The 27290-nt window shown below is 36.9% G+C and overlaps 1 protein-coding gene across 9 annotated transcripts in view; it reads right to left on the bottom strand.

Moving 5' to 3' along the window:
- Positions 1 to 27290, bottom strand: part of Ccser1 (coiled-coil serine rich protein 1) — a 1140231-nt gene that overhangs the window by 875294 nt on the left and 237647 nt on the right. For all 9 annotated transcript variants that reach the window (XM_052722111.1, XM_052722110.1, XM_052722112.1 and 6 more), the window contains one exon: positions 13620 to 13740. In XM_052722111.1, the coding sequence (XP_052578071.1) occupies positions 13620 to 13740 (121 nt within the window). The remainder of the gene's footprint in view (positions 1 to 13619; positions 13741 to 27290) is intronic.

Genomic DNA, 27290 nt, shown 5'->3' with positions numbered 1-27290 from the left:
AAATGCATAGAGAATGTAGTGTGAATATTTTGACTAACATGCTCTTGTTAGTAGCACAAAATACAGAGGCATTAGGCATGAAGAGAAGAAAAATGTCAACACTTTCCAACAAAGTTATATTCCAAGTACTGTGATTCTACTTTTTCTGGTCTTTAAACTCCTTCTATTGACTGTTTATCATTTGTAAGGAAAAGTTGGTTGATTGACAATTACTATAGAGCTGTCTATCTATCCTCAAAGCTTTTGCAGTTTATCCTAGCACAAAAAGACACTGGCTGAGTTAGCACTGGTAAGGCACAGAATTGAATTTTGTCCTCTCTGCCAGAAGACAGATGAAATACCCTGGATTAGTGCTTTAACTGCTCAAGGCTTCCAGAGCTAGCAGAAGTGAGAGTGCCTTGGTTGCCTGGAAATGTAAACAGGGTCCTCTGCAAGGCTACCTTTTCCAGTTCACTTCTTTTTTTATTATTATTTTTAATTTTATAATTTAATTTAATTTTACATATCAGCCACGGATTCCCGGTCCTCCCTCCTCCCCCTTCCACTCCCATCTTCTCCAAGGCAAGAACTCCCCTGGGGATTCAGCTCAGCCTGGTAGATTCAGTGGAGGCAGGTCCAGTCCCCTACTCCCTTCACCCAGGCTGAGCAAAGTATCCCAGAATAGGCCCCAGGCTCCAAAAAGCCAGCTCATGCACTGAGGACAGGTCCCAGTCCCACTGCCTGGGAGCCGCCAAAACAATTCAAGCTAATCAACTGCCTCACTTATCCAGAGGGCCTGATCTAGTTGGGGCCTCCCCAGTTCACTTCTTATAGAGCATTGAAATAGTCAAGGATTATCTCCAGGATCCCTGGGCCACCAAAGGACATTCCAAATTTATCTATCTTGTTTAGATGACTAAAAAAAAAAAATGCAAAATGCACTGCAACATGATGTTGTAATTGTCCCCAGAGCAATCAGAATGATACTGAATAGAAAAAGTTGTGCCCAGTCTATTTCAAGGACTACAGAGTATGTTCTAATATCTTTCTCCTCTTCCCTGTGAATGACAGATACAGAAAGAAATGTATTAAATAACTGAAGTAAGAGAAAGTAGATTCAATAAAACATTCTGCATCATTTTTTCTAACTAAGATATGTAGAAAAATTTATTTGTGGCCTATAAATATTACAGCTGTAAAACTCAATTGAGTATTCAATTTTAAAATTAAATGTTCAATTACCATATTTTAAAGTGTCCAGTAATTAATGGTGCAAAACATCTGGAGGCCACATTACATTTTAATCACAGAATGACCATCCAATATCAGAAAGCAGCTTCCTGCTGCATTCATCTTTGTTGTTTTATAAAGTAAATGCTTATTAATTTAAAAATACTTTCCACCTGGTTTCTTGTTCCAATTAAATGATAAAGCATGTGGGTAGAGTTCAATATAATGCAAAAAGTTCCTGTCTCGTTTTGTTTATATAGCTAAAGAGCATATTTCTCTAATAAAATACATGAGTCCCAAATGCAAAATCAGAAAATAAAGAGCTAACCTATTTAGCATTGTTACAATCACCCAGTCATTGTAGACTACATCAAGTTTATGAGAATATTTACATAATTATTTATAATCCAATAGAAACAATATATGGCAGAGGAAGAGTATAAACATAATTCAATGTGTTTTATTTGTCTAGTTATGACAGAAGTCATACACGCAACAGTCAATACATTATTCAATTAAATAGGTTCATGATGGAATAGAACAAGAAAGAGCAAGACAATAATAGAAAGTGTTCCAAAGTGGAGAAAAATGTTTAAACTCACATGTAGAAGGACAAAGAAGGCACTGGGGTCAAGAGCCTAGTGCAAACCTGTAGATTCGCTTCCACATCACAAAACCATTTAAAATAAATATTATAAACTGATCAATACTTACTGTTGGTTAATTTATCAAATGTATTGAACATGCATAACCTATGTGTTCAATAAGAAACATAGAGGGACTATATCATCTTAGAAAATATCTATTTTAAGTCTTTAATTTAAAAGATGTAAGTAAAAGACTGAGTTAAATGGTTTACCAAATGTCAGGCATTTAGAGGATGGGAGGGCTGGGGCAACAGTAGTTCAGTAGTCAGGTGTTTTATTTATGTCCATTACCCTCTATCCAATAGCTATACAACTTCACTCATTTCTTGATTTCCCATACAGAAAAGGACTTGTATTTAATTCCATGTAGAAAGGACCTTAATTACTCATTTAAAACTTTTATACAAACCAGTTTACATATAAAATTGCCAAATAGTATTTTGCAGAAAACATGCCAAATATATTGAGTCAGATTTAAGTGCAGTTGCAAATTAAAGACAAAACGGCCTTCTATAAGAGAAGAAAAATGAAGTCATCTCCAGAATGAAATAATAACTGGCGTAGAATAGCTTACATATATAAAAATAAAGCAAGGTAATTAAAACAAAATGCATTGTCATTTAAAGACCTTATAACTCATTCTTTTTAGGTTAAAAATTATCTTGTCATATTTAGGAACTCATGTCATAACTTAATTATACTAAGGTAAATAATGATGTTTTAAAAATCAAATAAATGTGTGGTCATGAAAAAATACACGTGACCTTCATCAGAACAGATCCTTTAGACAGGAGGGGATTTCACAGATGCAGTGTCCTACGGCTTCTGCAATTCTGAAATCCATCTTCACTACTCCAACAGTTCAGTCATATGGAATGCACAGTGACTAGAAATCTTCAGCATAAATTCCTTGCTATGGAATTCTCTCCTACTTCCTAACCCACCTCCATAAATCACTTTTTCAAAGAAATCTTTTTTATGCCCTTTAGATCTACACTGACCCGCATACCGGCCATTATTTCTGATCCCTTATTACAAGAAAATTATAAGCTGGATTGTATAAAAGAGTAAATGTCATAATGATATATCTAAATTACCTGAAGATACCCTATTTGGTGAACTGTCTTATATTATCTGTTAAAATGGGGAATGTTAGTTGGATACCTTTATTGAGGATAAAACCTGGTTATTTTTCACATTTTATGTTTTATCTCCATTTTTTTTTTACATTTAATCTTTGTGTGTGTGTGTGTGTGTGTGTGTGTGTGTGTGTGTGTGTGTGTGTGTGTGTGAAAGAGAAAGAGAGAGAGAGAGAGAGAGAGAGATTCACGTGGGAATATCAGAGAGCAACTGTGGAGTCAGCTCTTCCCACTGTGTTAGTCCCATGATTGAACTCAGGTCATCAAAGTTGGGAGAAGGTGCCTTCACCTGCTGAGCCATCTCATCAGCCCTATTTCTACACATTCTTAAGTGCCTAGCAGCCATATAAAAGATACTTTAGTCTCATTTTTATGAAGTTAATAAAAGCCATTTACAATGAAATGCCAAAAAAAGATAGGGCTGAAATAATAGACTCTTAAAATGTACCAAGTATAATGAGAGAACTAAGGCCAAAGCACCAGCAATCAAACTTCTCAGTTTATCTGTGAAGACATACTAGAATAAATGCAAACATTCTAAGGGTTGCAATGAGCAGCAATGAAGAAGAGTGATTCTAGTTCTATTTATTCTGCTGATGTGCATGTGGTAATTTTATATGGCATACATATCTTATAAAGATTTATAATGGCATATGCACCCCCACCTCATAAATACACAGTCGTACCCACACTCACACATACAGTTATGTACATACAAAACACACATGCACAGACATGCACAAACATACACACACATGCATAGTCATGCATATACACACACCCATACATACACAGACAAGCACATACAGCCACATATACAGAGACAGGAACATACAAACACCCACATACACAGATATGCACACATACAGATATACAAGAATAATGCTTTCTTTAAAAAATCAGCACATAAATACATTTTTGAAAAATTCAGTGGAAGAAATGTGTAAAATAATAAATTACACAGTACACTATGCATCTCTTTATTTTTCTAGAACTGTACACCTGCTCACCACAATTTTACAAATGATTTTGAATCTGTTTCTTTCTAATTCTTTTCTTGTGTCCAATGCAATTCTGCCACACATTTTAAGCTGTGTAACTTTGACAAACAAATGATGCTGTCTTAGCTTTGCCTGTCTGTCACTGCCCCATAAAGTGGAGAAAATGGGAAATTCATATCTGACAACATAACTTCGTGCTGTTATTAAAAGATTCATGCTATTATTTGCACTGTTATAGGATACCTTCAAATGAAATGGTCACTTCACTGTAGGAAGCTAGCAGGGCTGGCTGCGAGCGGGCTGTGGGTCTGTGTGCAAACACAGGCACTACTTGTACAGCAGTGAAGACGCACTTGCGATCTTGTTCAAGGATCTGAAGAATCTGTATTTATTTTACCCCATAAAGGGAACTTGCTGGTGAACTGAAACACTTCAATCATCTTATCAAGTTGTCCCAAGTCATCTGAAAAATAGCACTTACATGCTCAGCTTACAAAGAAGGCCTGTCAAAGCAGGCACGACATGACAGTAGGAGTTCTTGACTTGACAAGCTGACGGCACAAGGGAACAAATACTGTGACTAAGGAGCAATAAACGGCAGGAAGATAAAATAACAATGCTATCATTCAAGAGAAAAGCTCCTCTCAAGAGTGCTCTCCTTATAATTTGTTTGTTTGTTTGTTTGATTAAAATCTCCTGGTTCTTGAGTAACACTGGATTTTTTTTTATTTAGTTTTTTTTCAGGCAATACATAATGGCCCCCTCCCCAACTATTCTAAGATCCACCCCACTTCCTACCCACCCAACCCCATGTCCCCCATCTCTCTCGATAAAAATGATATTAATAATAATAATAGTAATGATAATAGATATAAACATGACAAAATTGTCAAAACAAAGTGAAATAAAAAGCCTATAAAAAAACAGAGTTAATTTTGTGTTGTCAACTACTCCTGGGCATGGGGTCTGTTCTGGAATGTGGTTGATATATCCAGTCAGATTCCATTAGAAAACTGGATTTTCCCTTTCCTGTCAAGTATCAATTGCAAAAAGCTTCCTGATTAGAGAAGGGACTTTGTGCCCACTTCCTCTTTTTTACACTTGGGGTTTTGTCTGACTCAAACCTGTGCAGTCCTCTGCGGGTAGCCTCTGGCTCTGTGAGTCCATATGTACATCAGTCCAGCTGTGTCTAGAAGACGCTGTTTCCTTGGAGTCATCCAACATAAGTCAATTATCTGTAGTATTTTAAAATTTTATAAACCATATGTGAATGATGCCACATCTTATAATAAATTGATCAAGAGACTAGGACATAGAGGGAGATAGTGGCCATCTGTGCTCTCACAGGTGATTAGTCAATACAACTTAATTGACCAGAAATCTAAACCTGTCTCCATTTCCTTTCCACCTTGCTGTTTCCCTACACAGCTTACCTGGAAGGCCTGAGTTTGAATGCCTCAGCTGCCCCACTAAGATGTGTCCACTACTAGTGACTGGCAGGTCACTGGATGACTAGAGGTATTCTACAAGGGTCACATAGCAGGAAATGCAGGGCCCAGTGTTGCTTGGTGGAAAGCCTGAGTTTCTTCAGCTTTTGTGATGAGCAATGGAGCACAACCAGAGAAAGGATGTAATACAGTCTTCTCAAGAGCCAAGCCCAAGGTACTAATTCAACTCCTTTGAAGATGTTGATGAAAGGGACAGACCTAGGCGTCAAGAGGCGAGCTTATACAATTCAGAATGATTGTTTTATAGAACAATAACACACAGTCAAGATGAAAACAAGTACCCAGTTTTCCTTCTAAGGCCTTAGCAAGAGCAAACCAGAATGAGGAGAATGAACTTCCTCAGCCTCGTGGTCCCGTGTTCTGGTGGTGGGGAAAGAGGTTCAGTCCAGCTGAGGTGTATTAGGGCAATCTGGCTTGGAGACTAGCACATGCGCACTGAGCAGACTCTTCAAGGCTTTCTTCCAGCCAGCATGCTACAGCGCCCTAGCAACAAGCCCAGGAAGCATCAGTCTGTGTTTTGTTCTCCTCTACCTAGTTCATCGTGGACACTGTCCTCCCTGGTGGACTCCGCACACAGGGAGCTGCTTTGACAGGGACCAGCCTTTCTCTCTCTTCAGATCGGGCAAGCCTGCTTCTCAGGCAGCCAGGCATGAAATTGGCATCTGCCTTTTGTGCTATCAGCTGCAGAGAAGTTGGAAACTGATCCTCCAGAACTCTCCATGAGATGTGTTTATGAAATACCTCCTCCCTACAGCTTCCTCCTCAAATTCGAAGAGATTCATATCTGGGTGAGGATCTGTCTACAGCAATCTTCTCCTGTGTCTCTCTGACAACTGCGTCTATGCATGGAATAAGAAAATAAAAAAAAAAAAAACATGTTGCTGTTCATTTTGAAACACCAGCATAAGGAAGAATATGCATAGTCATAGTAATACCCTGATTCTGTACTCTCCATGCCTTAGTATTAAAGTTTAACTCATAATGGAAAGTTTTAATGCACTGAGTGATAGAGGGAAAATAAAGGAAAATTGTTATGAAGAGTCATGGGATTTATACGAAGACTTTTCAATAGGTTGTTCTTTTGTTCATTTGCATTGTAAATTGACCACAGAGATTGACAGAGGACTTTATCCCAAGAATGATTTTGTGAGTTCTGTGTGTGACTCATTTATAAAGTGCCATTTATAATATTCACTAAAATGGTTAGAATATGCCAATTATATATTTAGTATTAGAATGACCACAATATTATGGTTTTTAACACAGAACAATTAGTAATAGAAATGATACCCCATCTCCACCCTGTGTGATACTCTCAGTTTAGTAACTATATTTAGTCTGCCTTGGCTGACCAAATTCTCCTTTCACACTGACCATCTTCAAGGCCAACAGCCCAGTGGAAGCTGTTGTCAAAGTCATCTTACTCTCTGAAATCTGCCCTCCCTTTAGTGGTGTGCAGAAGACATTTTACTAGCTCTCTGGAAGACAGGGAAAGCCCTGGTGTATAGGATTTTCCAACTTCTGTGCTGTCAATATATCCACACAGATAAATTTAAGCTGCCTGAACAGAATTACTAAGTCAGTTTTGGGGAAGAAAGTGTCTATTCCAGGTGAACTCCTGCCCACTAGCACTTCAGTCACTCCCAGTCTCCTGCCCATAACAAACAAAGACAACACTTTCACAAGGTCTGACTGGTCCTGTCACCTGGGCCCTACATACATGTCTTGGCTTTCCTGCCATCCCATCACCCTTCTTTTAATTTTTCCATATTTCTCACTACAAGACATATAATCAGACTTTCTCTCTACTAGCACACTCTTCCTTTGCTCTTCCATTTCTTTACCTAAGATGCTTTAGATCTTAGCTAAAATGTCTGTTTCTAAGAGAATTTTTTCTGACCTCTTTGGTCATTCCAAAACTCCTTACCATGAGCCCTTACAGAAAGATATACATCTTCCCTACCACTACAGTTACAGCTGTAATCTAGAATTTCTTGTTAAAATTAGAGTATCAGTGTTTGTCTTTTTGGTTACTTCACCAGGTGCCACACTTGTTTATCAGCACACAATCTCCAGACCTAAGCACAGTGCCAAGAGCACAACACGAACTTTGGTACCATCTGTGTTCAAAGACTTGAGCTGGGAAGTGAGTGTCTATCTAGAAGCACAAATAAGCATTTCCCTAAAATGGTGATGTTGGAAACAGGCTGCTGATGTAATTCCGTGATGAACCAACTTTATGGATGGCATTGGAGAGTAGCTTTGAAAAATAAAATAAGTAGGGTTTGATCATGCTTTGCAAACCAGACTTCTGTATCGAAGAGCAGCAGCCCCAAATCCTCAGTGCACCTTTCTGAAGTCAACTAAAGTGAATAAAATAAAATAAAATAGAGGCCTTGATCCAGAAAGTTGGCCACACAACAAAGTAATGCTGAATTTCCACAAACCAAGCCATAAATCATGCCTTTTGGGTAACCTGAAGTTCTGGATATAAAATAAAATTAAAATATGGAAAAGAACAGAGAAGTAATACCATAATTTATTTTTTCTTTCCCTGTGTATCTAACTACACTGGCCACAAGGTCCTTCATTTCAGACACTGATTCTGACCATGGGTGAAGATTTGCATTTGTTACAAGCAGTTTTCTAACAGAGCACAAAGTCAAACCCAGAACCAATGGCAGATGATTTCTTTCTCCTCAGAGCTTGAATGTTATGTCTATTTCAGAAAGTGCTTTTTCATGCTGTTACTGGACACATGAGCAGTTTTGAATATCAAGCTGTAAAGGTGAGCATACATTTCATACTATAAGTTTTGGTGAATATATAAAGTTTCATTCTCAAGCTTCAAACTCAGCTTTCTCTGTGATTAAATATTTGAAAACTGTGTACTACTCAGATTATATAATTTTTCTTTTTGAGAGAGGGTCCCACTACACAACCTAGGATGACCTCAAACTTTGGGCAATTTTCCTTGGTGCTGAGCTCACAGGTGTGAGCCCAAGATGATTTTTCTGTTTTCTAGCAAATCTATCTTTTCTGTAGACTGTTGAGATACATGTGAGAAGACTAAGAAAAGAAATCAAACCCACAACTTTTTTAAGGTGATCTGTAGACAAAAGCAAACCTTTGAGCTCTTCTACCATAATGCAGAAAATGCACCTTGCCATATTACAAAGGACAGCGTCCTAAACCAAGATTTTCCTGATTATGTGGCAAAGTGCATAAATGTATCCATTTAATAAAAGCATTTCAAAGTCAATATGGACCTGTCAAACATGAGTATATAACTACCTTTGTCATGAAATGTTTCACACCTTACAAAATTATGTAACAATACATCAACACAATAATATAATAAAGACCAATATTCTGAATTTTCTTCAAGTGTTTATATTGATATATTAACAAACCACACACAATGTTAAAGAAACAAATGCATAGCCAAAAAAAATACTCATAATCAATAGGGAGTATATGTTAGTTTTATAGTGTTATTTACCAGTTCAGAGATTTCTAAAGTCTACTTAGTTTATAAAATCATTGAAGGATACGCTCATAACTTCTTTCTTAAGTATAACCTTACACATACTGAAGCAAATCTATGAAGATAATTCCTCCGGTTCTGCTTATCAAGAGAATTCCTGGGTTTAAAATTATGTCACTGCAGTTCTGCCTCAGACGTTCAGAGGTGTATGAATTTATAAGGGAAGCCTGCAAGATCAGGAAGATGAAGTACCTAGAGCAGTAATCCCTCCCGGAATTAAAGCCATACTAGTCATGCAAGGCTTGCCCCTCCCTGACAGAATTGAAATCGTTCAGTGTTATATTGGGAGCTAATATTTGTGCGTATTTTTTACTTATCGAAAATGAAACTATGTTCACTGGCTCTAGCAGCCTTATCTCTAAAATAAGTGACAAAGTTTCTCAGCTAATATATTTGCTGTGAAAATTATTTCCAAATTTATATATTCTTGCTTTCTGCTTATGTTATTATGTTTCAGGCATTGTACTGTGAAACAAATGAAAGTAAAACAAACAAATCAAGAGTAAGGAAATTACATATACTTTTTTCCCAGTAGCACAAGTAGATAAAAAAAAAAAAAACATAAACTACAACGGGTTGGTAAAATGTATTGAAAGAAAAAGATTTGCATGTTGTACCTAATATTTCAATATCTTAAATTTAATATAATAAAAATTTTACCATTCAAAGTTAAATTACAAACTAAATTGAGCATAAACTATTACTTTGAATTCTATCTTGATACATTACTTTAAATTTTGTCCTCTATTTTTGCTTTTATTCATCAATATACTCAAAATTTCAAGTATTCTTTTCAATGTCAATGTAATCCTGTCTTCCAGGCTTCACATGGGATCTAATGCATAAAAATTTCTGTGACCAGCATTGTGTCAGAATGGTTATTTTGAACAATCCAAGGCAATGGCACTGGAATCTACACTTGCTTCCATTTAAGAGAAACCATTTCTCTCTCCTGGCTGTGTTGGAAAGATGAACATCTACCTAAGTTGCTGCTGAGACTCTGAAAACATCTGACAAATGAAAGTACTAGAAAGTGAGAACTGTGGATAGGCAAGTGATGTCAAGAGATGCAAATACAATGTTCTTCGGCTGCTCTGTTTGAAATCCCACCCTAGTATTTCAGAAATTTCTACCAACTACATTTTAATAACATGAGCCAGTCTCCATTATTACTCTTGGTTTTACTGAAGCTGGTTTGCTTAGGGAGTCTCTCGCTGGCAATCAAGAATTTTCAGTTAATAACCTTGCGTTTATATTTTGCCCATCCATCTGTTTATACCAATTGTTTAATTTTTCAAAATAATGGTATGTGACATACAGGGCATATATAATTGTGACTTGATTAATAACTTCACACTTTAAAAATGGAAAATACACGTTAGAAAATATCTGAATAGCTTCTGTAGATGCGTAATTGATGATTAGCGTTAGCAAAACATATGAGATACTTATGCCTTCTGGATCAGGTCAACTGTTTAAAAATACGATGTAAGTGTTAATGAAGCAATTGATATTGTACTGTAGGTATGTTGTGATGAAGTAGAGCCAAGATTTAAAACAAATCATGTGGCTTTACATAAATGAAAATGTTAGATATATGACTTTAAAAGAGAAAGAACTGGTCACTAATTTGCTTTTGACACAACTGGGGATTCTGATAGGACACCTAGAAAGATGTCTCAATAGCACCTTTCAGCATTAGACATCTAAATACAGGATCGTCTATAATGCTAACAGGTGAAACTGAGGCAGTGGCAGAAGAACTCTCTCCTTGTCAAGGTCAAGGTGTCACCATAATTGTCAGATGGAGAAACTGAAGCACAAACAGATAAATGTCCACAAACAAAATGGATTTTAACCAGTCTTTATGATGCAAAAAAGCAAACACCGATAAAATCCTTATGAGTTAATAATATTGTTGGCAAAGAACATTTAAATGAGAATGTGGATCCTAAGGCAACCGAGGAATCTCAGGCCGAACAGAAAGAAAAGGACGTTAGTGATACCTAGTTACACAACACACACACACACACACACACACACACACACACACACACGCGCGCGCGCGCGCAAGAATAAGAAGTCAGACTGCTCATGATGCAGGTAATGACTGGGAAAAAATACGTAGATTATTAACTGTTAATCAGCTTAATTTTAAGTCCTTGAAATATAATCTAAAAAGTTTAAGATCTAAGTTTAAACTATATGAGAAACTTATGTAGACTCACAAACAAACTGTAAGAGAATACATTTGAGCTTTCTAATGCAACTCATTGGGCAAATATGAGAAGTAATTTTCTTCCTATTAGACAAAAGATGACTATTGGATCCTAAAGCTTAAACTACATTATGTGCAGTTAAATGGTTTTCACTTTCAGATTGCATTAAAACTGAATTACAATCACTACTTCCTTGAATTGCTTGGTATTTCTTTCCTCTATAATGAGAATATTAATAGTGAATATTTTCATGCAATCAAATACATGCATTGCTCCATTTGATTCAGTATTATTGAATATAACATTAAAGGATTTTTCTAATTGATTTCAAAAGAGTATCAAATAGGATTATGTTGTAGGAAACTGCTTTGGGAGCATATCATCTGGTAGAACAAAAAACAGTCAAACACAAAGCAGTGAAATAAGCAGGTCTGTTTACTATGTGCCACGACTCCTTCCCTTGAGAACATGATGGGCCACTAACAAATACAGGCAACATCCACATCACATCACATATCACACACTACCACATAACACATAGTGCCATGACTCACCAATTGCCACACATCACGACACATCACACATCACCACATACCACATAGCACATGTCACATATTACCACAATCACATAGCACCACATAACATAGCACACATCAATACATATTACACAGCACCACCATATTTCACACAGAACTTCATATCATATATCATTACATATCATATGGCATGACATTTCATATAGAACTACATAACCCATAGAACCACATATCACACATCAACACATATCTCCACATTTCAATAGCACTACATAGCACCAAATGTTATACACAACCACATACCACCTTGAATCCCATTCATCACAAGTCACATAGCACATCTCATCACAGGTCTATACCAACATATATCACCACATGTTATATATCTCAGATAGCACATATAATCATTACCTGCTTAATATAATCGCATATTACAATATATATCACATATCATATGTTCTTCATCCTGAGACCTTATATTATGCATCATAATATTTTCTCAGAAAAATCAACAGCAAGTTGTTCACTTTATTAATTGAATATTTTATCAAAAGTAGCTGTAATTTAACATTTCATGTCTATGTATATTTGTTATCATGAATTTAATACTCTTTAACAATTATGAGAATACAAGTCTTTCATTTATTTACTTATTTATTTTATTTTATTTTATTTTATTTTTTTTGGTTTTTCGAGACAGGGTTTCTCTGTGTAGCTTTGCGCCTTTCCTGGAACTCACTTGGTATCCCAGGCCGGCCTCGAACTCACAGAGATCCGCCTGGCTCTGCCTCCCGAGTGCTGGGATTAAAGGTGTGTGCCACCACCGCCCGGCTTCATTTATTTAATGTATAAAATCAAATTTAGCTTTCAGTGAGAGCCAGTATTGTTTAAAGGAAAATATATAAACTATAATTGTATGATTATATCTTTTAAATATTCTTTGTGAGCAGATAAACATATTCAGAAAAATGCATGCCTATATCATCTTCCATCTTGTCAAATTTTGACAAAATAGGCATGTCCATGGCAACTAGCACACAGATCAAGGAAGACAAAGCAACTGATTGTTGGCAAACCTCTGTACTTCTTACCAGATAATATCACGTGACACAGTAAACTCTAATAGTGTAAAGTTCTAGTTATGTTAGTTTACTGAAAAATTTAAAATAGTAGCATGCACTCCTTGTAAAATCTAAGTAAACTTTCAACTATGCTTATATCAAGAACTGACTTCAGAGGTAGAAAAGGCCTCAGACTTTCCAGAAGACCTAGGCTCATTTCTCAGTACCCACATCTTCAGCTGACAACTACTGGGGAATCCAACCCTCTCTTCTTGTCTCTGCAGACTCATACACATAAGGGCATACACACACACACACACACACACACACACACACACACACACACACACACACACATACACACATACACACACACACACACACACACACACACTCACATAGAAAACAAATAAACCAACAAAAATACAAACTGATTCCATTTCATGCTACACCCTGCAACTCCTAAATCACTGATCCAGGATCAGCATTCACGCAGATACAATGCTAACTTCTCAGCTTGCTGACCCATAGCCTACAACAGGACACCAAAATAAGACTTAAATGACATAGGTCAGACACCCAAAGAAGCAGGTAGTAGTGATTTGTCGAAATGAATTAATTTTCAACAAAACAAATTTCTGCCCATCCATACACTGTCACTTCATCACATGCGGGAGGCATCTGGGCAGCTAGCTATAATTTCAGGTACTTGGAAGATATCTCACATCCTGGAACCTTAAGTAGCAACTTACTGTTTAGAAGGCTCAGGACATTTTGGTTCTTCTAGCTTCTTCTTTTCTCTTGTTGGGTCCACAGGGCTAAGAAGGACAGCGGCACACGACATTACCGAATGGCAGGAATCTTCCCGGCAAACTGGAGTTTGAAAACAATTCATTGTAAATGTTAAAATAACTCAGTGGCTCTTCTCGTGTTCCTCACTTCATTTTTGTATTTTCAGTCAAGTTCAGGGAAAATTTCAACAAAACATTAATTAACACTGAGTTATCCTTAACTCTTTTGAACACTGTTTTTCACTAGTTAGCTTTACAACCCTGAGCAATTTTACTTAGCTTTATAGCCAAAGTGGAAAAGGTATTCCTAACATTTAGCAGCCAAAAGATAAGTTGTCCTTTGAATGGCAGATAACAAGTTTATGCCATGGCACATGTAGTTCATAAATCTTCACAAGGAGAATTCACTTCCTTCATCAAGGTCAAGATCAAAAGAAACTCATGAATTACCATGTGCCTAAACTCCTGTGGTCTCCTTCTTGTCCAACTACAGCCAAAAAATCACCGACTGTTATGATATTACCATGAAGGGGCTTGCATTTGTGGCCTTTCTTTAATGGAGTCATACTTTGTGATCATTCTTTAAAAAATGGCTTACTGTGTTCCATGTGTGTTTGTAAAATTCATCCATAAAATGTACTGTTGGTTTATTGCTGTGGCAATGCAGGTTTCCCTTGGGCAAATAAACTAAGTTGTTTTTAATCTTTCAATATTAATAGTCATTGTTTCAGTTGGTGGCTGTTTCTATTAGCTATTAACCTCTTGTGTTTTTTGGTTAGTTACAAATAGAGATTTGTTCTCAAAAGGCTTCGTGAAGCTATACTTTTTCTTAGGGTATGTTGTTGATTATATTCTCGATAGTCGACACCAATGAGCAATTCTCTGTCCTGACTACTTTACTTTCCCCCCAAACAGATGTTTCAACTGCCCCACAACCACAAAACACTTGATTTCACAAATTGTCCCATTGAAGTTTTCATATCATATGAATACTATATCACTGCATAACAAATCCACACAAGCTCTGTTTAAAATAACATTCTCTTATTATCTCAAAGTTCCGTAAGTTGTAAATCTGGGTAAGTGAACTGGACACACTTCTTCTCTTAGAGTCTCAAGAGGCAAATGTTAATGTGTTGGTTTGGCTGCACTCCTATCAAGAGTTTCCATGAGCCAAGCATTGTGGCCCCAGAAGTGGACTGGGGCAGGTGGTATCCTAGTTACTACCTCTTATACTTCATCTAGAAATGTACCCAATAACGTGTTTTTCTGTTTAAAAAAGAAATCTGTGGGGAAATAATCCACTGACAAATTAATTCAGGTTTGTGGTGGTTGACATTTCTTCTCAATATGACGAGATCAGGTACCCTGTAGAAGACAGGCCTCTGAGCACTTCTGCTAGGGATTGCATTTATCAGATGAAATGAGGTGGGAAGATGCACCCTGAATATAGCAGGATAATCCCATGGCTAGGGTTCTGGATTGTACAGAAGGAGAATGTGAGACGAACATAAGAGTTCATGCATCCTTCTCTGTTTCTTGACTGTGGATACAGCATGGCCTCAGGCTCAGGATGCTGTGACTTCCCTTGCCATTGCAGAATGTGCAAGGATCCTTGGAGCTAAATACATTTTTTTCTTCCTGAAGCTGACAGTGCCAGGAGATTTTGTCACAGCAACCAGAAAAGAAATGAATACAAGGTAGCTATAAGAATCTGCTTCCTTCCTATGAGAGAAAAATCAAGTCTCCTGTTTCTAGGAACAATCATGTGTCATCATAGAATTCTACCTCATAGAGCTATTCAATTAAGAATGCAATTACATGGGACCGGGTCCTGTGCTCAGTGCATGAGTTGGCTGTTTGAAACCTGGGGCTTATGCAGGGACGCGTGGCTCAGTCTGGAAGGAGGGGACTGGACCTGCCTGGACTGAGTCTACCAGGTTGATCTCAATCCTCGGGGAGTCTTTGCCCTGGAGGAAATGAGAATGGGGGGTAGGCTGGGGGGAAGGGGAGGGTGGCGGGAGGGGGAGAACAAGGGAATCCGTGGTTGATATGTAGAATTAAATTATATTGTAAAATAAAATAAAATAAAAAATTCAAATAAAAAAATCCAAATGAATGCATATTTCTGGATTCATTAAACCTGACACATGTCCATGAAAAAAAAAAGAATACAATTACATTATATATCTTTAACCTATATGTTCCTGATAATTAAGTTAAATCTGTATGTATGTAGTCCTCATTTATATGACTCTAATTTATACAAAGTATTTTTAATCTTAGTGAAATTACAGCTATAACCAAGAAAACATGGCTCAATTACTGCCAGCTTGGTGAATCAACTTTAATTGTATAAAGTATAAACATCCCTAATTTTCTTTAGTTTATAATCTACTATGTAAACAACAAATTCAGACCACAATCAACGGCAAACTTGTGAACTTTTTCTGAATCTGGTGATTACTGATCACTAGGCACATGCTATTAAGCACAAGGCAGTGAAGGACCTATGTAGCATTTTCCAAATGCAGATAATCTAAAGGAATAAATTTGCCAGGAAAAAATGAAAGTATGGGAAAGAAATGAATGCTGATAGAACCACAAGGACATTTCTCTTAAATGTAAATACTGTTGCTCAATTGACACTAATGTTCATTTCAAGAACTAAGTGATGACAGCACAAATTTGTCTCTTACTCAATGTAGCAAAAAAGAAAGAGAATAGAGGAGAGTGAAAGCGCCGGAGACAGAACCAGGAAACGCAAGTCAGCCAAGAGCATGATCTTCCAAAGCAATGATCCTCTCTTTCCCCTTAAAATTCTCTCTGAAAGTGCCACATAAATGACGGAATCTTGGTATTTAAGAGAAATTAAACCGCACTCAGCTTCCAGTATTGTATTATTTGTTTCTTGGCGGTGGCAACAAAGCAAAACCAACATATGGAAGAAAGTGTCTATTAGACTTACAGATAACAGTCCATCACCGAGGGAAGCCAAGGCAGAAGGGGAAACAGAGACCATGGAGGCAGGTCTCTGGAAGTGGAATCAGAGACAATGGAGGAACACTGTTTACTGATCTGTCTCTTGTGGCTTGCTTACGTAACTTTCTTATGCAGCCCACGGCCACCTGCCCAATAATGGTAGTGTCCATAATGAGCATCTATTAGCGATCAAGACAATGCCCCACAGGTAAGCCCCACACAACAGACTCATGGTGGCAAACCTTCAACCGAGGCTCATGATTGCCAGGTGACTGTGGTTTGTGACAAGTTGACAAAAACTAGCTAACACAAGTATCTTTAAATTTCATTTATCATGTTACACAAAATTAGTGTGACCAATTCAAATTATACAAATAAGAAACAGAGAAATGATAACGTTTCAAAACAAAAAATAAGCCAACATTGAGCTCCAAAGGCAGAAATTGAGAAATAACAGAGCCCTTAGAAGTCATCACAGGCAGGAGGTGTCCCTGAGATAAATGGAGCAATTGATAGTAATATGATAACAATATTCCAGCAAAAGACATTCTTCCAAGCCCATGTGGATACTTAAAATGCAGATGAGTATCTTGTACTGATCATGATGTAAGCTCCTCTATGTAAGAACTGAATTTGCATACCAGTTGCAAATTATCTTGAATTTTATCACCCACAAAAGTATAGGTGAAAAAAAATTTTCAGAATAAGATGACTAACAGTAAATGGAAAAGCACATTTTTTATTAAAATAGACCATAATGATACAGATTAAAATGAAAAGTCATAAAAAATTATCAGTCATTATGGGGTAAATCATATGATTTTACAGAAGATTAATGGACTTTTCTCACTTAAAGAACTTTACAACATGGATGTTAGTGGTATCATGACAATCTACATTAAAAATAAAACAAATATCTGGCATTTCTGATACATCTTACAAATTAATACTTATGGTAAAGAAACATTTAAATGTGCTTAGAATGAATAACTGAAATTATTTATGGATACCCATACACAATAGGCTTTAACTGACCATAAGGTTAAAGTCAACATCGACAGAAAGTGATTGGCTTTAGGGAGGCAGTTTTGCAGACCATTGCTCAAGCCATGTGAGCAGAAAGTGGCTTCTGTGTCCTTATCCATAGAGGCTCCCATCAGCCAAAGGCTCAGAGCAAGTGATTTTTAGTTCTCTTCTGTTGTTCCCACCTTGATGCTCTGAGGAGTACCATTTATTTTCATCCATTAAAACCTCTGTTATACATTCTTCCAGTGTGTACTTGGTTTTCTGCCAGGGAATGTGAAACTGAGGTGGTAGCCCAAATCTCCGTGTGCTTCTCCCAGTGACAAAGGCCAGTACTCTGGTAGCAGTGCTAAGCCATCTGCTTTGAAATGACTTACAACGTCATATATTGTTGCACAAAGAACAAATAGCAAAGGATGGTATGATATTTAATTTAGAAAAATGTGGACTGTAAAGTCACCTGTCACTGGTGCTGGTGTTTCATCGGCCACCATTACTCTGTACTCAAAAGTAAAGTAGTTATAAATGGCAAGTCCTGAACTTTTGCCTACTGGGTCAATTGAACATTATGTACATATGTTCAGACTTACATATTTATAGACAGGAACTCATGTAGCCCAGCCTGGCCTCAAATTCCCTTTGCTCTTGAAGATGACCTCAAAGTCCTATAACCCATGAGGAAATAGAAGCAGTCATTAAAAGTCTCCCAACCAAACAAAGCCCGGACCAGCCAGTTTTAGCTCAAAATTCTACCAGACTTTCAAAGAAGACTTAATACCAATACTCTTCAAATTATTTCACATAATAGAGACAGATGTAACATTGCCAAATTCATTCTATGAGGTCACAGTTACCCTGATAACCAAACTACATAAAGGCTCAACAAAGAAAGAGAAATACAGGCCAATTTCCTTCATGGACATAAATACAAAAATACACCATAAAATACTGGCAAACTGAATCCAAGAACACATTAAAAAGATCATCTACCATGACCAAGTAGGCTACATCCCAGAGATACTGGAATGGTTCAACATACAAAAATCTGTCAATGTAATCCACCACACCAACAAACTGAAAGAAAAAAAAAACACAAGATTTTCTGATTAGATTCTGAAAAAGCCTTTGACAAAATCCAACACCCCTTCATGATAAAAGTCCTGGAGAGATTAGGGACATGAGGGACATACCTAAATATAATAAAGGCAATTTACATCAAGCCTATAGCCAACATCAAATTAAATGGAGAGAAACTCAAAACAATTCCACTAAAATCAGGAATAAGTCAAGGTTGTCCACTCTCTTCGTATCTATTCAATATAATACTTAAAGTTCTATCTAGAGTAATAAGACAACTGAATGAGATCTAGGGGACACAATTTAGAAAGGATGAAGTCAAAGTATTGTTATCTGTAGATGATATGATAGTATACATAAGTGAACCTAAAAATTCCAATAGGGAATTAATGGATAAACACTTATAGCAAAGTGGCTGCATACAAGATCACCCTAAATATAAAAACCAGTAGCCCTCCTATATGGAAATGACAAATGGACTGAGGAAAATATCAGGGAAACAACACCTTTCACAATAGCACATGGGCAGTTCTCTCACTTTCACACACTCAGGGGCAGATCTCCTACACTGACATCTTCAGGACCAACTCTACTGTGTTGCCCAGGCATGGCATAGGTCCACTCTCCTGAGTGCTGCACCAGATGGGGGTGCAGAGCTAGATCTTTTGGTCCCAGTACAATCCTTTACAGACCTTGAATGGACAATCCTCAACCTCAGATGGCAAAACAAAAATCCCAAGATAGCTACAACAATCTTTAACAATAAAATAAAATAACTTTCAGAGGTATCACCATCCCTGATTTTAAGTTCTACTGCATATCTATAGTAATAAAAACTGCATATTGGCATAAAAACAGGCATGTTGATAAATGGAATAGAATTTAAGACGCAGAATTAAATCCACACATATATGGACAACTGATTTTTTTTATAAAGAATCTAGAAACACAATAGAAAAAAGAAAGCATCTTCAACAAATAGATATTTATATTGTCACCCTGAACCATATTTAAATCCAGGTGTTTCAAAGACTTCAATATAAAGACAGACACACTGAAACTGATAAAAGAGAAAGTGGGGAACAGCCTTGAACTCATTGGCATAGGAGACAACTTTTTGAACAAAACACTAAGGCAGGCACTAAGATCAACAATTGCTAAATCGGACCTCATGAAACTGAAAAGCTTCTGTAACGCAAAGGAAGCTGCCAACCAAAGTAAGGGGCAGACTACAGAATGGGAAAGGTTTTTTACCTACTATAGTAGATGTCTAATATCCAAAATACATAGAGAACTCAAAAATTGGGTATCAAAACACCAAATAATCCAATTTAAAAATGAGGTAGAGATCTAAACAGAGAATTCTCAATAAAGGCATCTCAAATGGCAGAGAAACACATAAAGACATTTTCAACATCCTGAGCCATCAGGGAACTGCTAATCAGAATTACTTTGAGACTCCCTCTTAAACCTCTCAGAATGGCTAAGATCTTTAACACAGTGACAGTTCATGCTGACAAGGATGTGTAGCAAGGGGGAAACACCTATACATTCCTGATGGGACTGGAAAGTTATACAGGCACTATGGAAATCAATATTGCAATTTCTTAGAAAATTGGAAATTGATCAAGACCTAGCTATATCACTCTTGGTATATACCCCAAAGACCCTTCATCCTACCACAGAGACACTTGCTCAAATATTTTCACTGAGACTTTATTCACAATAACCAGAAACTGGAAACAACCTAGATGTCTCTTAACCAAAGAATGGATAAAGAAAATGCATTACATTAACAAAAGGGAGTATTACCCAGCCTTTTAAAATGACATCATGATATCTGCAGGTAAATGGATGCACTTAGAATAAAATCCTGAGTGAGTTAGCCCAGACCCAGAAAGACAAATATGGTATGTATTCATGGTATGATATTAGCTGTTAAGCAAATAATAATAAAGCTACAATCCACAGACCCAGAAAGTTTAGGTAAAGAGGAAGGCTCTAGGTGGATAGATGGATCTCCCTGGAAAGAGGAAATGGATTTTGCAAATGGATTGGGGATGGATAAGGATGATAGTGGGAGGGATGCAAGATATGGAGGCAGTGTGCAGAGACAGACAGCTGGAATTGAGAGTCATTTGGGAATGGTGTTTAAACCTAGTGCAGTGGAAACTCCCTTGAGTCTATATAACCCTGGTGAGAACCCCTAGTAATCAATGACATGGAGTCAAAACTAGCCAACTTTGGTAGCCAGGAAAGGCTTCCAGTGGTGGGACTGGGTGGTATATATATAGTTGTTGGCCAAGGGGGGCCCATTGAGATCTCAAAATAATTCAGGCTGATGATAGTACAGAGGGTTGCTCTCTGCAAACGGACAGTGGGGATGCATCACCAAGGACAATGGAGGTTGAGATGGTGCCTGCATGGAACCTTCACCCCTATGTTCTAGTCTCTTTCTTACAGGCTACTGCAAGAGAAACCTGGACACCACCCCAGACACAAAACATTTAACCTACAATCTGTCCTGCCTAAAAGCATGCCGGGGCAATGGTGGCACAGTATTTGTGGGAGTGGCCAACCTCTGATATAACTTGAGGCTCATGCCATGAGAGGGAGTCCATGCCCTACACTGCCTGGATAGGCAGGAACTGGAGAATAGTCCAGAGACCTAGGGTTAAAACCAAACATGACGAGAGAGAAAGAGAGAGAGAGAGAGAGAGAGAGAGAGAGAGAGAGAGAGAGAGAGAGAGAGAGAGATCAATGAAATGATTCCTAATGGTATTATGCTATACTCATAGATTGTTGTCTTGTCTAGTTGTCATCAGAAACATTTCCTTTGGCAGCAGATGGAAGTGGGTGCAGAGACCCACAACTAGATATTATGTGGAGAGAGAGTCTAAATTGGAGGTTTCCATCAGGTCTCCCCTTGGAAATAAGAGAACTGCATAGAAGAAGGGGAGGAATGATTGTAACTGTCAGAGGGAATAAAGGACACCAGGAGAACATGGATGACTGAATCACCTAAGGAGGACTCATCTGAGCTCACAAAGACTGAAAGGGTAAGCTCGGGGACTGCATGAGTCTCCACCAAGTCCTCTGTACATATGCTATGGCTGTTCGCTTGGTGGTTTTGTGGGACCCCTAATACTGGAAGTGGGTATGACTCTTTTCCCTATTCTTGGGACTCTTTTCATCCAATTGGGTTGCCTTTTCTACCTTCCATATGAAGACTTTTGACTTGTCTTATTTTATCTTGTGTGTGTGTGTGTGTGTGTGTGTGTGTGTGTGTGTGTGTGTGTGTATGTTTGATTGTTGTCTCTTGGAGGCCTGCTCTTTTTTGAAGGGAGTAGATATGGGGGAGAGGGGAGGTGAGGGATAAAGCTAAGAGAAATGGAGGGGTGTGTGTGTGTGTGTGTGTGTGTGTGTGTGTGTGTGTGTGTGTGTGTTTTGGTGTTGTCTCTTGGAGGCCTGCTCTTTTCTGAAGAGAAACTAAAGGGGAGTGGATATGGGGGAGAGGGGAGGTGGGGGATAGAGCTAAAAGAAATGGAGGTAAAGCATACTGTGGTAGGATATATTGTATGAGAGCAGAATCTACTTTAATATAAAAATAGAGGAAATAAAAGACACATACATACATATAAAATAGCACTGTAGAGAACATTCATCAAATGTACACACACACACACACACACACACACACACACACACACACACACACACACACATATATATCATTGAGTCTGTTACTTCAATGATACAGGAGAAGAAATCTTGATGCAAATGCCACAAAAATGTTTTTACATGTTATATGCATGATGAATTAATGAATGATAATTTCAAGGCAGAGATAATGTTTTATATAGCATTCCTGGTTAACACTATGGGAATGAAAAATAATTAAAGCACTTTGATCCTGTATATGTGTGTGTGCACTTGGATTTACATGTATACACATATGACAGAGAGAATATTCACCTAGAATAACTAAAATAAAAAGAAGTCTGATAAATGTGCTGACTGAACCATTTGGGTTTCTCGTGTCAAATTTAGAAGCAGCCCTGGAGCAATCCTAGCTGTGATTCTGCTGCAGAATCTACAAATATGCATCAGTTCCACCACTCAAGACAACACTATGAATTTTCCAGGCATGCAATGAAATCACAGTTGTTACCCATTCTGGGTTAACATTTGTGACAAGTCCTACATTATCTAAATAAAGTTTAACCTAAAATTTCTATAATCGGATATCCTACAATTTAGAACACACAAATATAGGAGAAAAGAAAGGTGCTTCACATTTCAATATAGAAACAATTTGTAAGGCATGTAACACAAATAATAGTCACTATCCTCAAGGGGAGGGAGGCTGAACCAAAACGCATCGTTCCTGTCTCTTTTGGAGAAGTCTGTCAAAACTAAACATTATTAAGAACATTTGCTATTTGGATTTGTCAAAGAAACCGAAATTAATATCACTAAGTAATCAACATTATAATCTATTAAAAACTATATTTTAAAACTTACAGTAAAAAGAAGTATTGTACATAATTAGATATAAATAAAAAAAACTGTTGAGTATAAATTTCCTAAAGAGACTATCGGACAAAGTCCTTCCAGCATAGCAGTTTTCTAAAGATTTCCAGTCTTTCACCTCCCAGCCATCAGGTTCTTCTATGTCTTTTGTTAGGTGTTTGCTTGCTCTAAACATGGTTACTACACAAATCACAACAGGAACAAAGCAACAATTGAGCTTCTCAGTACTTTCCTTCTTTCCTTCTTTTGTTCTTTGCAGTGCTGAGGATAGGAATCCATGATAGGTAAAGACTCTACCATAAAGATACATTCCCAGCCTCAGGATTTAATATTTAATATTTCATGGCATGTACAATCTAACTGGTTACTTTACATATTTATTCTATGTAATTTAATGACACAAACAATTTACTCAAAATCATATTATTAACTGTTCTTGAACCAGGCAGGTTCTAAGCTCTGAAGATGTAACAGTAAACAATAAAGTCCTTGGTCCTTCCAGGAAATTTTGGTATTTGATCATTTGAATTTTAATTTACGTGATATGTGTGTGTGCCTGGGTGAGGTTTGTACACATGTATGTATGTGCCTAAATTGGAATTATAGGCAATTGTGAGCATCCTGAGATGAGTGCTGAGAACAAACCACTAGCCTTCTGTAAAAGCAGCAAGTGCTATAAGCACTGAGCCATCTCTCTACCTCTGATCATTGATTTTCAGTGCTCACAACAGTAGTAGTGGTAATATCCACTTTATGGTAGGAAAGAACAAATATTTTAGCAAATTCCTTCCTTTATTCTAGAAAGATTTGAAAAAAAATCTCTTGTACTTGGTCTCTAATTTTGTACCATATTAAATACATAATCAATCATGAGTAGTAACTGGAGTTGTTTAAGCATATCATATAGATCTGTGTGCATGTAGCTCTGTGTCACAGTATTTACCTGGGATACAAATTCTGCAAATTCTGAGTTTAGTCTTTAGTACTGCCTATGAGGTGAGAAAAAGCATCCACATAAAATCACAGTCATTCATTTTCTGAGAGCTAAACTTGTTAAAAACTGGACTCTACGGGCAGGAAACATGACTCAGTACTTAAAAGCAGGTCCTGCTCTTACAAAGGACAAAGGTTCTAGACCTAGCACCTACATGGAGGTTCACAACAGCCTGTAATTCCAGATTCAAGGATTCCCTCACTTTTTTTGAACTTTGTGGGCTCCATGATGCATGTGTATATGAACATACATTCAGGCATATGCACACAAACATCAAACTAGAAAAAAAATTGAAACACCACACTGTACAACACTATTCATATTCTTTCTTTAATATAGTCATTCTCCTTCAAACATAGTATAGCCAGTATTATCACAGGATGAGTCAATCACCCTCCTGTGTCCTGCCCTGTCCTCATTCTTCCTGTTCTTGGTTCATTGGTTTTTTTTCCCCACCTGTGGGTTGAGCAGAAAAAGCACCAAATGAATTAAAAATCTTTGTTGAAAAAATTACATTGTTTAGAACAGGAATCTCTGGCCATGAGACATAATTGATGGGTCTTTAGTTCTGTACTTCTGACAGTTACTTAATGGGATTCATTCTGTAAAGAATGAGGAGTCATATCATCTGCATAATGCTCTTCTTCACTTTTTTAGAATTGAAATAAATTATTCAATTATCTCCTTGAAAAGCCACCCACTCTTCAGAATTTTGCATATGAATAACAAATCATAAGGAAATATGTACAGGTGTACTCCAATGTATGATTTAAATAAAGCAGGGGACAGCTTTGCTGTCCTCAGAACAGATGCTAAAGTGCCAAATAATGTCTTCCTCCATCTTCCACCCTACTTCATAACTGGTGAAAATCAGGAAGCACAGCTGCATAGGTCAATTGGATGATTTATCCACCAGTTAGCTATCAAAGCAAGGTAGCACCCTACGGGAACAAACTTCGTGTTTTACAACCAAATATTTTTAATATGATACATTTCCCCAGGACAAATCTATATGACATTGCATATTGCATGCTATATGCTTTCATTATAATGAGTAAAAGTCCATGGAAACATATTAATCTAATTTGTTAGCTGTCTAGTACATTGTGTCTTAAACCAAAGGTAGTAATCCCCCAAGAGCGCAGTGTATCCATAGAACTGCCGTGAAATCTTTGAGAGAGGGCACTGGAAGAAAAGACAATGATGCCAGCAGAACTTTCAAGACTGCCTTAACCTCCAGGACTGTCACCAGAGGAGGAGCTACTGGATGGACACTAGTTTAGTATTGTCTATGCATTTGGAGGGACAATCTCTTGCATTACAACACTTCCTTTCCTCAAACTCCATTAGTCTTTATGGATATATGAAAAGTAATGTCTATATTTATATCATTGCTATGGACAGAAAATATGTACAACTAAATAAGTTAGATATAACTTAATTTGCATGTGTAGCTGTACTAACACAAGGATCTACAAATAATTGTTTTACCAACAAATCTTACTCAAACTTTCACTGGCACGTCATTTTTGAAAGGCTGCTCTCTGCCCAGAGAAGTACTAGTCTTCAAAAAGCTTTTTTTTAATATGGGAAAGGAGTACTCAAAGCCCATGGTATGAAAAATGGTCTGTGAATATTCATGACATTTCAGAGTTTTTGTATGACAATATTTGTAAGGAATATGCTTTGAATAATTTCATTTTATGTGTAGAGTGTAGCCTATCTACACTTCTTCTGTCTTGCTTCTTTAGGGAGGGAGCCCAAGTCTTTACTACCATATATTTTTCTAAATAAATTTTTGTAACTCTATAACTGATAAAGGATGATATATCTGTAAAAATCATAAGTTGGTTATCAACTGTGTGAAATATCAACAAATTTATAAAATTGTCAATTTATAAGTATTAGATTCCAGCATTATTAATACCATATAGTGACTAAATTATGTTTGTCAAGTCTGAGATGCAATACTTCAAAAAACATGCATTCTCTTTTGTTTTCTGTCTAGCATTCATTGAGAATTATATTGGCCCATAATTTTTCACCATTTTGATTCAGGTATTTTTCAAATATCTTCATAACAAATATGAGTTTTAATAGTCAAATTTTCTTCTGCTTATTTGTAAACATATATGTTACTTGTTTCATACATTTATCCATTATGTTTTCAAGGCATAAATTATCAGGTATCAGAAATGTCTTTAGTAATACTGTTCCAATTTCCCATCAGTAAATAAAGCTTCACGGTGAAAGCAACCTTATAATTTCCTTATCTGTATCGTAGGTATGAACAGTAGTAAACAGAAGCCAATATTCATGTGCTTATTCAAAAACTGAGGATAGAAATCTAAGGAATTCAAAAGATGTGGCATTATAGTAAGTTGGCAACACCTAAATAGGTCTGACAACTTGCTTTGAAAGCTGTTAAAGAGGTTGTGCAGCACAGAACTTCCATCTAGCACACCCTAGCATTAGTTACTTCTTTTGTTTAGAAAAGAATAAAGAGTAGCAACAAGATATTATTAATACAGCAAGAATCCTCTCTCTGTACACCATTCTCATTGTGACACATCACAGAGAGATCCTGGCTTTTTGCTTTCAGCTACCAAAACAAAACCATCTCACTTTGCCTGAAGATTAAAAGGCATATGTATGGATGTAAGAAATATTTTCTCAGTGTCAGCAATAACACAATAAACATCACCTTCATTTCACCTAGGCCTACCTAATTATTCGTTTCTCCATAATATAAAAATTCAAAAATTCTAGTCTTTGTAGTAATTAATAACATAAAAAACACATAATTAAAATACATTACGAGGTTTAATCTTTCTAAAGTTTATATTTAAATATCTGTATTATGTTTGTATACAATAAAGTATGTGTATGCATATATGATTCTCTGTCAATAACTTTCAATTTTTCGAAGACTTTAAACTTCATGAAGGCAGGGGCTAAGACAGTACCTGCATATAATTATGTTTGGATGAACTAGACTCACATAATAACTTATTCATGAAAAC

This window comes from Peromyscus californicus, unplaced genomic scaffold, assembly GCF_007827085.1.
Source record: "Peromyscus californicus insignis strain IS unplaced genomic scaffold, ASM782708v3 Scaffold_6__1_contigs__length_162567912, whole genome shotgun sequence".
In the NCBI taxonomy this organism is placed as follows: Eukaryota; Metazoa; Chordata; class Mammalia; order Rodentia; family Cricetidae; genus Peromyscus; species Peromyscus californicus.
This window is presented reverse-complemented; position numbering and strand designations above follow the sequence as displayed.